The 13,381-nt window shown below is 25.1% G+C and overlaps 1 protein-coding gene across 2 annotated transcripts in view; it reads right to left on the bottom strand.

The window, feature by feature from the left end:
- The window catches only part of LOC107447727 (eukaryotic translation initiation factor 3 subunit e), a 30,618-nt gene that overhangs the window by 6,407 nt on the left and 10,830 nt on the right, over positions 1-13,381 (bottom strand). For both annotated transcript variants that reach the window (XM_016062728.4, XM_043041298.2), the window contains exons 4-9: positions 12,436-12,478; positions 10,290-10,394; positions 6,584-6,709; positions 5,473-5,597; positions 3,404-3,521; positions 1,623-1,834 (exon numbers count right to left, since the gene is read on the bottom strand). In XM_016062728.4, the coding sequence (XP_015918214.1) occupies positions 1,623-1,834; positions 3,404-3,521; positions 5,473-5,597; positions 6,584-6,709; positions 10,290-10,394; positions 12,436-12,478 (729 nt within the window). The remainder of the gene's footprint in view (positions 1-1,622; positions 1,835-3,403; positions 3,522-5,472; positions 5,598-6,583; positions 6,710-10,289; positions 10,395-12,435; positions 12,479-13,381) is intronic.

The raw sequence follows: 13,381 nt of genomic DNA, 5'->3' as shown, positions 1-13,381 counted from the left end.
GGAGGTTTCACTGTGTATGTATATATATATATATATATATATATATGAAAGGATCATAAGACTACTTCTTAAATATTTCATTCACTACAGATGAAAATTTTCAGGTTTCATAGAAATGATAAAAATATGGCTCATAATGAAATCATTCCAGAATTATACTACTTAGTAAAATGGAGGTACACCAACTCTTTGAAGACCATTGGGTTAGATTATTGGACTTTTGAAGGATGCAACAACCTAATTTTTTTTATGTTGATTAAAAACAATTTAATTGCTCCTATAAAAAGTGAACTGATTCAATTTTTTTGGAAACGCTCAGAAGTAACATTCTATTTAAATTAAATAAATTAAAAAAAAAAACGTAACACATATTTATGAAAGAATAAAAATACTTAAAAAGCTTGCACAAATTTTTTTGTTTGTGAAATTAAATAATTCTCAGTGCAAAAATAATATAGTTATTTCACTCTATGCAATTTACACCTTTGCTTATAAAATAAATCCTTGAACTTCATTTGTTTGAAAAATTTCATAATTATGGAATGTTTTGTCAAATGTTTCAAATTAGGTAGTGAATATGACTAGCAATTCTTAGATATAATTTAGATTTTTTTTTGTTAAAGGAAATGCTTCAAAATTTTATAAAGTTTCAAATTATTTTTTGGCTAGAAAATAGGGGGCACATTATAAGATCCATTTCTAAGATTTGACTTTTTATTTTAAAACTTATATAAAATTTACTTTACCCATAGTCATTAAACCCACTTGTTGATTACAGATACAGTAAAAGTTTTGGTTATAAATCTGCATAAATTTATTCTTTAGTCAGATTTATTTTTAAAAAAATTTTTACACTCAAATTTTCAATTTTGAATGAAAAGAAGTTTAATGATATTTTAACAGTAGAAGTGTTGTGCAAAAGTGCACAGATGCCATGGGGCAAATTTTTGGTTTAAATTCCTCTGAAAAGAGGAGTCCAATCGACACAAGGGGAGGGAAATTTTTTTCTTTAACAAAAAAAAAGAACATTACAAAAAAAAGATAGTTATAAAACTATAATTTCATATTTAATTTTTATGTAAACATAAGCGGAATTCATTCTATGGTAAAAATTAATTATTCCCAACAAAATGTTATATTTATAAACTAATTATTTTTTTTGCCAAAACTTTATTTGGAAATCATATTTCCTGCATAAAGATCAAAATTAATAATAATAAATTTAAAGTTTCAGGGTTATTTTAATTTTTTTGATTCGATGCCTTATAGCATTGACTCCTTGCCCTCCTGTTTGAACATATATTTAAAAAAAATGTTACAAGTTATCGCAATATTACAGAATGAAACTGTTTCAGAATTTATTAAAAATTAAACATCATTACAGAGGTGAAAATTAAGATTTTCTTTTTCTTTCAAGATGATATTATATCTACAGTATGTTTTTTTTTTAGTACTAAGCATTATGATTTTGTTACGAGCAGGCATAAAGGAATTTTAATTAAAATTAACTAACAAAAATGAAAATAGAAACAAACAAAAATTAAAATAGATACCGACTTTCTGTTAAGTAAAAAAAATATATACTACTCATAAAAAGAAAATTAAACCACCATACAACTTACTTGATGGATAAACACTGATGAATACAACAAAATGTTTCAAATATAACCAGTCTTGCATTTTGGATAAAAGCATCTAAGCAAGACACGAGGAAAAAATCATTGGCCAATACTTGTTCACATTCCCTCAATTTTTTTTGAGCACCATCAAAATCAAAATTCACATACAGGCATTCTACAAATTCGGTGATGGGGTCCCGATACTGGTAAGACTCCTTAAATATAATTATTAGAGTTTTAATTACATTGACATTTATCTGAAGAGTAGTTGGCTAACTACCCACTACAGTGTTAATCAGCAAAAACTCATGCAAATATAAAATAGCTCATGCATATAAATAGTACTGATAAAACCCCAACGAGTAATTATCGGAGTTTGAATTCTTTTGATATTCACTAAAAGAGTAGCTTGCTACCTAACAGTGTTAATCAGAAAAAAGAGATACTAACTCATGCAAATATAAAATGGCAATAAATGGTACTAATAAAACTCCAAAAAAATAAAAATAAAACTTTCAATTTTGCACTATTTATTACACCAAAAAAGTAGACTTTAGAATTATAATTAATTTGGCATTTACAAAAAGATTCGAAAGAAAATTATACATTACGGTGATGATCAGCAATAACATGCAGCAAACAACAATATGTAATACTGGTAAGATCCATAACTATAATGATCAGAATGCCAATCTTATACTACTGATTAATTTATAACTTTTATTATGTTAGTATATACAGATGATGCTCAATTTAACGATCCCTGTGATCCAAACGAAAATAGGCATTATAATGTGAGGTTGCTATATTGTGAATACACAAAACATTAGCAAATATTTATTCATTAATAGTGGACTTATGACAAAAACATAATTCTTCTATCCACTTCCTTCAAAATATGTTATTTCTGTTCTGACCAAAAATAAAATCAAGAAGAATGTGATAAATACCACATGTTTCAACAACAAAATTATCACAGCACTTCACAAAGAGAGTGAATGCTCTTTTCAAACAAGAAAAGAATAAGTTAGACGAACTCATTAAAACCTTAGTAAATAAATTTACAAATGTGATGAATGCACACAGGTTTCTGATTTACACACAAGGATGATAGTTCTCTATAATGAAAAGTAATCAATATTTCACCATCTTTTTGAACATTGAGTACGTCTAAGACCAATTGGGAAAAAAAAAGAAGAAGGTGGTTTTGTCACATTTTCTTCATTCATAGAGAATTCAAGATATTTCACGGTTGAGCGGTAACATCCAAAGAAATAGTGTATCAAAGCATTTTCTTGCGACTTTTGCTTTCCAATGATTAATTTTCCATGGAAAAAATTATTATTTAGAAAGAGCAATAATGCTTAATACCTGTTTTTAGAGTGAATCTCTTGGAATTAAAAAAAGAACAAACAAACATAATTTCAGTTGCGGTATTGGAATGAACAGTTCAGTTCAGATATTATAATAGGTGTTAATACATACACACACACATATATATATATATATAAAGCTTACGGAATAAAAAATCGGGCTTCAACCGTATAGGTCGCTATAATGGAAGAGTTGTAATAATAGGGTCCTACTAAAGAGGGTAGATTGATAAAAATATTTTGGACAATACCTAAAGAGCAGAGAACTAAAATATCACATTATTATGTAACATAAATATACCAGGTAAAAAATAAAGAAAAACTAATCAAAGCTCATGCAAAAACGAATTCGCAAAAGTATTTTTAAACTACTGATAATAGCAATGATTAATAAACAGACATTAAACCAACCTGTTGAATAACTTTTACTAATTCTTTCATAACAGATGGTCTTTGTTTGTTTGTAATTACAGCTGTAGTGAGATACCTCAAGATATGAGGGCAAATGGTCTGAATAGCATTTAAATATCTAAAGAAGCAATGAATGATCATAGAAAATTTAATTATTGTTATCTTTTAAAATTGTTTTCAAATTAAGTTGATTAAATTCACTAGATAAAAAAACGTAATCAACACATTTTCTAAAAACTTCTGTTAAAACCCCTCAGCCAAATTACTCTAAGATAAAAATTATGAAACAAATCAACCTTTTATAAAGATACTTTAAAAAAAAATTGAGAGATATTAAAATACCTTTTAAATATAGAGAATGAAGTTTATATTACTTTGAGGTTAGATAAAATAATTGCCAAAAATTAAGACTTCAAATTTGTATGAATTTTACTATCATTGCAATAAAACAGGGTGGCCATTGTTGAGACAAAATCAAATTTTCTATAATTTCTAAAGAAAAAAATATGAAAACATTTTTTTAATTTTAAATTAGTACTATTTTGATTGTAATTCAAGAATGTATAGATATTAAACACAGAAAAATTTATATTTAAAAATAAATTTAGAATTAAAAAAAAATTAGATTTATTATTTCACGCTTATTTTTTATAATTTCCATTTAATAAATTTATTATTAATTTGAATAACAATATCAATATAGATAAAAGTAGATTTTTAGAAAATAAATGCTTGTTTAGAAAGTCAAAATAACAAAATTATTTATTAATTAGAACTGAACATTATCAATATATACCAATGTATAACAATCATGGAAAGAAATAATGTGAGTACCATTGGATATGCTTTAATACATGTATAATTAGTTAACAGCATTATTATCCAAACAAGATTGAAAGAAACAAAAATAAAATGCTCAGTGTTTAATGTTTAAGAAGTTTAACTGAAATAAAAGAAATCCTTGCTTAAACGAAAATAAAAATAACAAAATTTATTTATTAAAATTGAATTAATTATGAAATAGCAATGTTGGGAAGAAAATAAATGAAAAAATAATACAGCCTTTTAATTTATATTTTAACACTAGATTTTATCAAACTAAGATTTTTTTCAGAAAAAAAAATGAATTGGGGAAAGAAAGGTAAAATATTGCGCAATAATTAAAAACAAACATAAAGTAAAAAATTCTAGCATTTTTAATGCAAACATTAAAATTAAATATTCTATACAAGCAAATTTATTTAAATATGTAACATTTAGTCTAAATTTTAACTTTTTACATATAATGTAAAAAGTGAAATAAAATCTGTGTAAATTCTGTAATCATGAAAAAACTGCTTGATTTTTTAAACATACTAAAAAAATGTGTTAATTTAATATGATTTCATGAAATCTTTTTTTAAAAAGTGTACTGAAAGATACATTTTCAATAAATAACAGCGGATAAACATAACATTTTAAAATATACATAAAAAATGAATGCTTAAGCATTTAGTATAAAATTTGATTTTTAATGAATATCATTAGCATGTGATCGTTATACATACACTATTGAAGTATTTCCTAATTTACTAGTAAAAAAATTTCATTTTCTTCTTTTATTAAAAAAAAAATAAATACATAAATATATAAAGACTGCACAATCAATTTTTCATAATTGTTAAAAAAAGATACCATGTCTGATTTTTGGTTGCAATTAGACTAGGTTAAGAGTGAGTAAAGGAAAGCGAGTTGCATTTTTATCAGTTATATTTCTTCTAGCTCATTAAAACCAAAGCTTCAACTAATATAGATAAAAACAAATAACAATTCTCAAAAAGGTATTACAAATGTAAAAAAAGTTTTTAGGGGTTACCTGCTATCTGAGTATCGACTTCTATTATATCAGATTTCTATTATATTTTTTTAAAAGTAAGGAACTCTTTTGTTTCTCAAAATAAAGCTGATAATTTGTTTGATGAGGAGATATTCAATTTAAATTTACAGTGAAAAAAATTGATTATACTTTAGATTGCTTGAAATATAACTTATTATGTTTCATTTCAGTTGGACAATAAATTGAAACTTACTGTTGTTGAAAGAGAAATGTATCAATAATTAGATCTTGTCCTTTGGCATGATTAAAAAATACAAAAAGACTCCAATGTATCAGCCAAGTTCTTTGTTGCAAAGTAATGAGTGCTGAACCAAAAGGCTAGAGAGTAAAAAATAAATAAATAAAATTTCAATTACAAAAAATTAAATAAAATATAAAAAAAAGTTAAACCTTTTTACACCTAGTGTACATCACAACTTTATTCTTTAAAATCAGAATAACCTTTTTGGGTTTAGAGAATTGCTTTCAGTTTTTAATTAACATAGTTACAATGTTAACTACTGTTTTTCACTTAAATTTTGACTTTTTTTGTGACACTGTTGTCTGTAGGTAGATAATGTGATATAGGTAAAGAATAAACTACAAAAACAATTTAAAATTTTTTTCCATTTATTAAAAAAATTTATTGTCACAATTGAAAATGGAATTTGTTTATTTATGATAAAATGAAATAAAGATAACTGTAAAAAAAATTGTTTAATAATAATTTTTTCATCAATTTCATCCAAAAATTTATGAATTAAAATATATCAAAAGAAAAACATCTAAGTTCATAAAAGAAATGAAGAAATGAAAATTTTCAGTATTTTGAATAGGATAAAATTCTTTAGCATTTTGAAAGTACAATAAATATTATCCAGTGAAAGTTTATTAAAATAGTATTTTCAATATTGCAGTGTAATGAGACAATAACAATTCAACAAGATCAATGCTTGCAAATTTATAAAAGAAAGAAAGAAGAAAAGAAAAAAAGAAAACAGTATTAGAATAATTAAAAAATATTGTCAATATATTTTTCAACTAAGTATCGTAAATAGTAATTCTTGCACAATGAGTAAAATTTTTGTGGAACACTCTCTAGATATTTTTACTTAATGATAAATAAAATGTCTTAGTTCAATTTTTTACAATTAGATTTGCGATAATCTATTTAAAATTTCAAAGTACTATAAATTAAAGTGAGAAAAACAATAGAACAGCCTTTCCTTAAATAAAAAAAAATAATTTGACATAATTTTTTTTAAATAAAATAAATAATACACAAAAGATAGAATTTACAAATAAAAATGAACAGCTTCACTTACATTACTGTCAATAAATTCTTTCAAACGATTGAAATCATCTAAAGCAGCATCCCAGTTTTGCATTAAAATTTCAGCGGCAAGTTTTCCCCACATACCATTTAGATAATTTTTATCAGTTGATGGCACCTATGAAGATTTACAATATTTACATATTCAAACAAATACATTATATGCAAACAAATACTAATATTTATACATATTATAGTCAAGCTTGGATAATTCATAATTCTGGCAAATCAATTTTGCTTAATCCCTAGAATTCTGTAGCAAAATAATGCTTGAAAAAAGAAAAATAAGGGGTAATGAGATAATTGGCTATTTTCTTATAACTGCCGACAACGAATTCATTAAAAATTTTTCCTTATGCTGTTACTTCTAAGGAAAACAAAAGGGGGAACGACATTCCGCATTCTTCTTATTTAATTAACTATTAATTAGTCATCAAAAGCCTATAACTCCTAAAAAAAAGTTAAGACACAATACTTTGGCAGCAAAGTATTTCAATGAGGGTTAATGAAATGATTGAAAGGCATGGTTTTATTTGAAGTGCAGCTATTTTTTTATTTTATTAAAGCTACATGCCACTAATTGTGGATGATTAATAGGGTTGTAACATGTCGAGTTTTCATGTTTGTGTTTCATCACCATTATTAGCTGAAAAGTTGCAGATTCGGAAAGGGTTTTCATAAGAAATTGAAAATACCCAATGAATTTGGAATTCCATCCAACATGTTATAAATATATTTGAAAAACAGAGATAAAATAAGGAATGAAAATTATACTGGAAAAAAATTCAGGTAACCTGACATTCCAGATGTAGACAATTATGTTCTCATTTTAAAAACATCACATAAACATTTTACAATTATCTGCTTTATTATGAGATCCAAAGCTGAATAATTTGCCTCTACACAAAGCAACAAGAAAATTAAGCTAGTAAAAAATGAGCCAATAAAAAATAATTAAGTATAAACTTTTCTATCAGAGTTCAACTTAACAAGAAAAAAAAAGTTGTTTTCTATGTGCAGTTAACATGCAATTTTTTCATTTTTATATGTCTTTAAAAGAACACAAGTAATTTAAATTTTTGGATACTTTTAATTTTTTCTGTACTTCTTTTGACTTCGAATTTTAAAATTTTGACTTTTTTAGAAATAAAGTTTAATGGAGCCAAATATTTTTTTACTTGAAATCAATGCTGATTTTCTCCATTAAAACATTCACCTCTTAAGTTATTTTATGTATAATTGCTTAAAAAGAAAATTTTTTTTTATTGTAAATTTTTTTTTATGACTCAATAGAATTTCCATGATACACAGATGCAACAAGTATAAACCTAGTGATTTAACTTTGGACATGGATCAAATGAAAATTTCTTAACATATGCACGCAAATATTTTGTACTAGAACAATAATTATAATTAAAATCAAGGACTATTATAGGATTTAAATAACACTAGTTGGGTTTTGTATGTTTTGAAAAATTATAAGAGTTTTAATTGTGATTATTAAATGAATATGTATCACGTTGAGAATAAATACTCAATTTTTTAAATTTATTCACACATGAATATTGAAAAAATAGCTCCTATCTTAAAATCCGACATGAATGTTTTCCACAAGTAACAAATAGTTGAGATCTTAATGTAGGGCATATTTCAATCCTGCTTTAAAATAATATGTATGACTGATTTATGTATAGCATGTATGCATGACTGGTTTATGCATTATTTATTTACAGAGTACAGAAAATACAAATAAAAATAATAAAAACATTTAATGCAAATAAGTTAAAACAAATATTGTTTCAAGATTATAAAGTAATTTATTACAACACAATACAAACATATAAAAGAAAAAACTGCAAAATTAAAAAGTTTCCTTTTGCTTAAAAATAATTTATTAACAAAAAAAAGTTATTACAGTATCTAGTTGATTAAAGTTATATATTTTTTTCTAATTTCGTTTAAATAAACTTTAAAAAAAAATTACATTTCACAGCAAACACTATGAATGAAACTGCTAGAATCTAGTTCAGGCTGGCACTAAGACAATAAGTTAATAAAAGATTCCTAATAGAACTTTATTTTTTTCTAGGTATGAAAAAGATTTTTTCTGTTACTTTTATCTTTTTTAACTTCATTTCATATCCTTTTCACATATTTTCATGAATACTCAGAGTAAAAGTAACAAGGCTTTCAAGTCCCCTTTTGAAATACAGACCACAGATGGCATACAGGGGGAGGGGCACTGTGATTTTAATATTTTAGGGAGGGAGATATTCACATTTTGCCAAATGAAATTCCTAAATCATAAATAAAAGCGAATTTCATTTGCTTTAACATAAAAATTTAATTAGTTTGTGGCTAATATTTTCACAATATAATAATTTTTGCTGCAAATATATAACTGATTTAACAATTTAATACTTAATTATATGTACTAATAAAAGAGTCGCGATTATTCAGTGGCTAAGAAATTGAACTGTTATTGGAAAAAACTGGGTTTGGACCATACCTCAGTGATGGCTTGAAGCGCACAATGCTGACCAGACTGGCACAATCAGGTTGTTGGACATGAAATTGAACCTCAACAACCCTGTGGCTTAACTGGTGAGGTCAATTGGGGAAATGTTTTATTTTTATCCAAAAGTCAATAAAATAAATAATCAACCAATTGTTAAATAAATAAAAGAAAGGAATTTAATTTGTAGCTAAAATGAAGAAATAATTTTTCACTATTCCATGAAATGGATAATAAATACTTAGGTACTTGAATACTGAATAGAAACAATATATCCTGAAAATGATTCACTTGTTGTACAAGCTGTAACCAAAAGAATGGAAATTAAAATCAGAAAAAGTTAAATTGACTCTTTTGTCTTTTACATGCTGATAAATAAGTTTGAATAATCAAATTCAACCTGAAAGAAAATTAAACATGAAAATTAAACATATACATGATTAAAAATTCAGATAAAAAAGACTTAAATTCAAAAATAATTCCGTTAAAATGAATAAAAACTTTGAAAGAAGGTGAAAAAGGTAGTATGACACATGACACGTTACATGATCGATTAAGGTAAGGAAGGCACAAGAGTTGATGGCAAAGAATGAATAGAATAATTCGCCATATTAGTTTAGATAAATATTAACATCAAGCCCCCTAATTAAAATATTTCCTTTTTTTAATGAAAGAAGAATATTTTGTTGTTGTTCTATACAAAAGATGGAAGAAATACATATTTTTTGTTAATCTTTTGGGTTATATTAGAAATGGTCAAAATTTAAAAATTAAATAACTCTGAAATGAAATTAAAAAATTTTAAAAGCATTTTTTTAATCACTATTCATAAAAGTATCACGGCTGCAAAAATTATTATTTTACTGCAATGAAATTTTTTAGAAATCTGAAAAATCGTTAGTCTTAACTATTTAATTAAAATTAATTCAAAATTTAAACAAAGTGAGACAAATTACTTATTTACAATCATAAGGATACGTGGTTTTCAAAAATCATAATTTCCTAGCTAATAGTTTTCCCAAAACTCAATTACATAATGCAAAAAAATAAATCTTCAAATTTGATGTAAATAATTAAAAAAATAATAATTGTATCAGAAACATTTTAATATAAGATTGTTTTTCCATCACTTCTCTAAAAATGTGGAAAATTTATAATATTTCAACTGTATAAGATTACTTACAAGTAAACGATACAGGTACAAATATTGTGTCGCAGCTAAGTAATTACCACATTCGTATTGACTTTTCGCAAATATATACACAGAATCCATCCATTCAATATTGAACTAAAAATTAAACATTTATTTCAATACAAGTTTCATTATCATGAAAAAATTATTAATCACACATATTTCGAATATAGATGTTTATAAATAAAATTTATATCCTTATGAAAATGCATTCTGATTTTGAGTTAAATTTACTTATACTTGAATGTCAACTGTTATTGAAGATTTAAATTATCTAGTAAAAAGAAAAAACATACATATTTAATAAAGCATTTGAAAAATAAAATAAATAATCTAAATCAATTCATTAGCAATAAAATTTTATCTAAAGCTAGCAAATAATTTTTGCTTTTTAAATTGTTGATCTTCAAATCAAACTAAAAAACCTTAGATTTAAGTGCCTTAATCCAGTGGTGCAAATAAGTTTGAAAAATGATGAATCATACAATTCTTTTCTCAGAGGAAAGAATTTTTTCTGTCAGCATATGATTTCCCCCATTTACTTTTGTAAAATTGCGTCAAAAAGAGATTATTTAAGAGTGTGTTTTGAAATTCATATGTTGTAATAATATTCTATTGAAAACATTGAGATTTAAAAGTCAATTGAACAAAAACTAAAAATGAATTACAATCTAATTAATTATGATTTAATAAATTACAATTTAATTATCACAAATCAAGGACTGAAAAAATACTCAATAGCGAGAATCAAAATTTGCTTATCATTATATCATATTGAAATATAGGAATTTTAATAACTTAGAAATTCGTGGAATTGCTGTTGTTGAAACAATGACAAAAAAAAAAAAAAAAAAAAAAAAAAAAAACAGAATTTATATTGGATTATTTGCACAATTGTTTTTTCTTTTCTTTCTTTTTTTAAATTTTGGGTTGGTAACTGTGATATTTTGATTGGCTAAAAAATAAAATAGTTAAAATACATTTTCTGATCTGAATTTCTAAAGATCTCAAGAATGGAAAATTTTGATGTCAAAAGCATCATACGTTAGTACAAAATTAGCTAAATGTAAAATTAATCCAAGTTGAAATTTCATATAATTTATATTTTTTGTTCATAATATCAAATATGAAACGATCTGATAAACTGGATGAGATCAATAGCTATTTAAATTTATTTCTTTACATCTTTGATTAATCATACCAGTTTGGGGAAGATTAAATTATTATCTTGAGAAATCAGTATACCTGTTTCATAAAAACAAAATCTCAATTTATTTTTGTTCCTGTAGAATAAAATAATATAATAACAAGAATAAAATAATATAATAATTTCAATTTGAAAGAATATTTATTAAAAGTAAACTGTCTATAATGGGTTATTAAAGTATGTGTCCCTTTTTGTTTGGGAAGATAGAGAAGTGAGCTCAAATATAAAGAAACTAAAAATAATCATAAACTTATATTATATACTTACTCTATACTTATACTTGTGGTGATAGGTTCGCCGCTCATCGTAAAATCAAGTTTATTTCATATTGTTATCTGTTTGTCTTTAATCAATTGTGTTTTTACTTATTTTTGAAGTGAACTGAATTAAGAGTTCTGACGTCATCATATTAGAATTGTATAAATACCAGCACGCACATGACAGCCTGTCAGTAATTTCTCCCATCACTTGCCGTGATGATGTTCTTGTAAATCAAACCAACTTGTATATAAATGTAAATATGTTTAATAAAATATTATTATCTCGAAGGAGCTATCTTCGCTTACCTCATACTACTTATTCTACACTTATTTAACCATCTAATCTTAAGGTGACCCCTCTTTGACACAGGAAAACATTTCCCTTTCATTCTTGTAATGAATGCATATTAATATATGTTGTATTATTTTTTATAAAAACCTAGACTTAAAAATTAGTAAGTCTGAGTTTCTTATATGTGAAAATTACACTCTGGTATGCTTCTGAAATTCGTGAAATATTTCTTTTATTTCGAACTTAATGAAACAGTTATCATAGAGAAAGATTACATTCACATGATAAAATGGTGTGTTGTAAATCGAAAAATAAAATAAAAATGCAACTATAATTATAATGTAGCTCAGAATAAGAGTAATTATGTAAAAAGCTTACATCATAGTTCTTGACTAGAAAATCCAGAAGAGTACGGCCATCTCTGAAATTATCGAATAAAAGTTTATAATAATTCGAATTTTCTATCACATAACTTATTTTACTATTCAAACAAGGGAAGGAAAAGAAAGCACATGAATACATTTTCAGCTGACCCTGGATTTTGCAAGATATTTGCACTAATCAAAGTATACATAATTTTTTTTTAACTCTATAAAACACATTTTATATCTAAAAATGAAGACTTTAAAATGCTTTCCTGAAATACAGTTCGTATCAAGTATTCTTGATTAATTTCATGAACCATTTCTTACCACAGGAAAGGAAGAGGAACTTTTTCCCATGTCTGTTTAAGGTGCCAGAAACCTCAATTTAAAGATAATATTAAAATGTATTTAACACAATTACAATCATTGTGAGTGATCTACGATGCAGTGTTCTTCAGTAACTTAACTTTCTACTATAGAGTTTGAACTTTCCCCGCCACAAAGTCTAAGGACAACTGTTGCTATGGAAACAAGAATAGCGCATTTCAGGTAGGGTAGCTTCTCTTCACTCTCGGGCCAACACAATGGCGTAGCGAGCTTAACTCGCGCCCGGGGCACAATACCCTTTTAGCGCCCCCCCCATTCGAAAACCATATAATATTATATGTAAAATATATATGGTTTATATATAGGCGACTTGGATTATAGCAAATTAATAAATAAATAAAGTAAAATAAATAAAGTCATAGACTCAAGCTAGGCTTTAAATTTGAGACAAAAAATGTAGTTGAGAGAACAAGACTAGATTTTGAAATGTATATGATCATCTAGAATTAGTTCAAAAGATACCTATTATTTATTTTGCATATTTATAAAGAAATATTTTAAAAACACGCAGTTTTAAAACAATAAAAAAGTAAATATTTATTATCTCTAAGGAGATACATATATTTAATAAT

Source organism: Parasteatoda tepidariorum, chromosome 2 (genome assembly GCF_043381705.1).
Source record: "Parasteatoda tepidariorum isolate YZ-2023 chromosome 2, CAS_Ptep_4.0, whole genome shotgun sequence".
NCBI lineage: Eukaryota > Metazoa > Arthropoda > Arachnida > Araneae > Theridiidae > Parasteatoda > Parasteatoda tepidariorum.
Note: the sequence above shows the minus strand (reverse complement) of the source record. Positions and strands in the feature narration are given on the sequence as shown.